Source organism: Puntigrus tetrazona, chromosome 23 (genome assembly GCF_018831695.1).
Source record: "Puntigrus tetrazona isolate hp1 chromosome 23, ASM1883169v1, whole genome shotgun sequence".
NCBI lineage: Eukaryota > Metazoa > Chordata > Actinopteri > Cypriniformes > Cyprinidae > Puntigrus > Puntigrus tetrazona.
The window spans coordinates 453,152-457,374 of NC_056721.1; the positions used below are offsets into that span (position 1 = coordinate 453,152).

General features: G+C 40.9%; 1 protein-coding gene across 1 annotated transcript; it reads left to right on the forward strand.

Annotated features, from left to right (window-relative positions):
- The first annotated feature begins 1,871 nt into the window (after positions 1-1,871).
- LOC122329142 lies at positions 1,872-2,961 on the forward strand. Its single transcript, XM_043225348.1, has 3 exons — positions 1,872-2,020; positions 2,130-2,441; positions 2,576-2,961. Exons 1-3 carry the CDS (start codon positions 1,885-1,887, stop codon positions 2,959-2,961), a joined length of 834 nt encoding a protein of 277 aa, XP_043081283.1. The 5' UTR covers positions 1,872-1,884.
- The last annotated feature ends 1,262 nt before the right edge of the window (positions 2,962-4,223 follow it).

Below are 4,223 nucleotides of genomic sequence, written 5' to 3' on the forward strand. Positions count from 1 at the left end.
TATGAATTATTAGAAACTGATGGAAATAAGAATCCTTCTTAGAATGCTATAGTGATAAAAACACACACACACATGTAGAGATATTCATTTATTACTAAATTATATTTAAAAAAAACCCAGAACATCTTAAGTGTACAGAGCCAAAACACTTCAAAATACATACATTCTCCTTTAAACAATAAGATCTGCACTGAAAGCTTACAGAGTGCCCTGGTAGAATAATATATTTTCTCATCCTATGATAAATTGGATAGATTCTAGAATGGCTTCTAGAGGTACTGTGACTATAATATATTAATCACCTGTGGTACGACAGTATTCAAACATTCCAGTTGAGAATTTCTGGGAGAGAGAACTTGATGCCATAATTGATTGGGACAATGTCTGGGGAAACTGTTTCAGCACTTCTAAAAACAGCTCACCAATGGTTCATTTATAAGGCGTATGTTGATTATACTGAAATGAAAAGAAAGTCTGAGCCCTTCTGTAATATCTATGTAATAATTCACGCAAGGTACTGTATACGCAAGCATATGTTCTGGGACTGTTCACAAATTTCTTTGCTCTGGTGGTCCTGGTACAGGACTTTTTGTCAGATCTTTTGCAGACTCTGATCCAAAAGGACCCACTGCTTTTTCTCTTGCTGAGTGATTCGTCACTGACATCAAATCAAAAAAGGATTCTATCTGCCACTCTGTCCATGTCAGGCATTCACCACAGCCACCTCCCTCTGAAGCACCACCCACCAGATCATCATCTCCAGAGTACTAACTAATACTACTGTTGTGTAGTATCACATTGTAGCCTCCTGCTCTTTCAATCAGACGCACGATAAAACTGAATTCGTTACTATAGCAACAGCAGTGCGGCGACGCTGACGTGATTTTGTTGATTGACAGAGAAAATGAAGTTAAGTCTTTGTTAAACTTTCTTCTTATAGTTAGCGTTAACAACATTACAGAATTGTTATTTGATAGACAAAAAATCCTAATGTTAAATACAAATTTGTATTCATGAACCGTTAGCTATTCGATTAAGACATGCAGAAAGCTTGTTTGAAAGCTACTATTTTCCTCTTTGGATGTCGAAATCAAACCTAAGCCATTGTGTTTGTCCGTCGTTTCAATTAATTGTTAAAACACACTCTCGGGATGAATGAAACCACGCGGGCTTTTTATTAACTCGTGTGAGCAGAGCTGTCTGTGTAAACAAGCGTTAGTTTTAAAGTGTCTTTAGAAAACGGGTGAAATTTATACATTCCGTCGAGTTACAGAGTTTAATTAAAGCTGCAGTCTGAGACGTTTTTATGTTCAGGATATACAAAATTACTAAGCGAGTACACCAATAGTGTTTTAATAAGTGTTTATATTCGGACTAGTTCGTTCAAAAGCGAGTAGCCCCATACCTGCGTGATTCGCCGTAGACGTACCCATAAAAGTAGTTCCGGCTGCAGTGTTCTTCCGCAAGAAGCTCTGTTTATTAACCGCTAGAGCGCAAAAAGTCACGAACTGCAGCTTTAATTATTTCCGATTTCGGGATTTTTGTGTTATTGAGTCTAGCATTAAATTGCGATTATATATTGCGTTCTGCTTTTTTATATGAACATTTGTTTTTTTAAAATATATAAAATAGCCTACTCTTTTCAAATAATGCGGTTTATGCGAGGCCCCTTGCGCTGCACGTGCAGAGTACACGTGAGGTCACGTGAAATCCGTGACGTCACAGTGAAGCATTCCACAGTATAAATTCATCGTCGCCTCACATTTAATCTAATCTAGTGTGATCAATTGAGTGAGAATCAGAGCAGAAAGATTATCACGTGAACAAACACTCAACAAACAAAAACTCACTTCATTACAGCACTAGTGTTTCTGTCTGTAATCAATGGAGCTCAAGTCTAAAAAGAGTTCAATATTAGTAGATAATACAATAAGAGCTGGAGAAAAAAACATCACTGACCCTTCAGGAGCAAATCCAGAGGCTTCTCCTGCAGCAGCAGCTATGGAGAACAGCCCAGCAGGTGAACAACAAGCTTGTGAAAATTTCCTTTCTCTGAAATAGTTTTGTTGCAACAATTCCTTTTTAATATATTAAATGTGTGTATGACTTTTTCTTCTCTTTTTTTTAAGAAAAACCAGCTAAACACAAGAAGAAAAGCCTTTGTGCATTCTTCAAGAAGACATGGCTTGCTGTGAAAAGCACTCGTCGAGGCAACAAAACAGCCCCTCCTCAGCTTGTGACGGACACAGATTCAGCTGATCTTCAGTGTGGTCCTTCTGATCTCGAACCAGCAGCACACTGTCATCCAGCTGATCCACAGCCAGGCCCGTCCGGCCTAGAGCCAATAACTCTACAGGATCAACCTGATCCTCTGCCATGTCTGTCCAGCATCACACCGATAGACTGTGATGAAAATCCAGCTGATCCCAAGCCAGCTGAAGGTAGGTCTACTGTCAATTCAATTCTGTCCTGTTTTTCCCACTTTTGAGTGTTTATCTAATACCTACAAGTATGTTCGAATGTGCCTTGTAATATCTGGTGATAATTCTTAACTCTTCCATTTCTGTTTTTTTAGAAAATCAAACAAACACAAAGAAGAAGAAACGCATTCTCACACTCTTCAAAAGATTGTGGCGGGCTGTAAAATGTGCATCAACACGGAAAAAGCACAACAAAGTGGCTCCTCTTTGTGCACAACCCGACTCCGATTCAGCTGATCCTCAGTCGGATCCAAACATTCTTGAACCGATGGCTCTGCAGCATTCAGCTGATCATCGGTCAGATCCCTCTGTCCATGAAACCATGGCTCTACAAGATCTGACAGATCCTCCAGAAGATCATCTGTCTTGTTCGTCTGATCCTGGTCAAGAACCGCCTGGTTTTGTGCCAACGTGTCGGCAGGATTCGGCTGATCATCAGTCGGATCCATCTGACTTCAAACCATGGCTCTACAAGATCTGACTGATCCTCCAGAAGATCGTTTGTCTGGTTCGTCTGATCCTGGTCAAGAACTGCCTGGTTTTGTGCCAACATGTCTGCAGAATTCAGCTGATCCACAGCCAGGCCCGTCCGGTCTAGAGCCAATAACTCTACAGGATCAACCTGATCCTCTGCCATGTCTGTCCAGCATCACACCGATAGACTGTGATGAAAATCCAGCTGATCCCGAGCCAGCTGAAGGTAGGTTTACTGTCATTTCAATTCTGTCCTGTTTTTCACACTTTTGAGTGTTTATTTATCTAACATCTAAAGTATGATGGAATGCTTATTCTTTGTGTCTAGCCTCAAATGTGACTTGTAATATCTGGTGATAATTCCTAACTCTTCCATTTCTGTTTTTTTAGAAAATCAAACAAACACAAAGAAGAAGAAACGCATTCGCACACTCTTCAAAAGATTCTGGCGGGCTGTAAAATGTGCAACAAAAAGAAAAAGCGCAACAAACGGGCTCCTCTTTTTGCACAGCCCGACTCGATTCAGCTGATCCTCAGTCGGGTCCATCTGTCCATGTGTCACGTCTCCTGACTCTTTTAGTTATTGTTGTCTCATGTCATGTGCTCTGTGTGCCCTGCCTTTAGTTTGTGTTAATTGTATTATTGTCTGCAGCCGTGTCTCGTTAGTGTAGTTAATTTCCTTGTGTATTTAGTCCTATGTGTTTTGAGTTCACGTTGTCCGATCTGCGATGTCCCTACCTTGTTTTTGCTGCCTGTCTGTTCTGCCTGCCCTTTGTATCTTTGTTTTTGCCCGTTTTGGATTAAATCCGTTTAAGCTTATTTCGAGTCGCTTGTGCGAAAAGCGCAAACGTGACACCATGAAACCATGGCTCTCGAGATCTGACTGATCCTCCAGAAGATCGTCTGTCTGGTTTGCCTGATCCTGGTCAAGAACCGCCTGGTTTCGTACCAACGTGTCTGCAGGATTCAGCTGATCTTCTTCCAGGCCCGTCAGCTCTTGAGCCAGTACCCCCAGAATTTCCAGCTGCTTGCAAGCATACAAGGATCAAATCAAGGATCAAACCCGAGCAGCCTGTTTCAGCCGTCCAACTCCTGGTGAGTTTATTTCCACTTGACTGTGTGCGTATACATGTATGTATAATTCCTCATACGGTATTCCAAACGTAAATGATAACTGTTGACAAAGTAGTATTGCCTAAAAGCAATTGAATAAATCCTTCTGTTACATGTTGACTTATGGTGAACTCAAAATCTCATACTGAGTAGGTA

Bases quoted from the DNA above. Each gene is read 5' to 3' on its own strand.
- LOC122329142 (XM_043225348.1), top strand. From the start codon at position 1,885: ATGGAGCTCAAGTCTAAAAAGAGTTCAATATTAGTAGATAATACAATA. The intron at 2,021-2,129 runs GTGAACAACAAG...CTTTTTTTTAAG, and splicing joins TATGGAGAACAGCCCAGCAG to AAAAACCAGCTAAACACAAG. The intron at 2,442-2,575 runs GTAGGTCTACTG...CTGTTTTTTTAG, and splicing joins TGATCCCAAGCCAGCTGAAG to AAAATCAAACAAACACAAAG.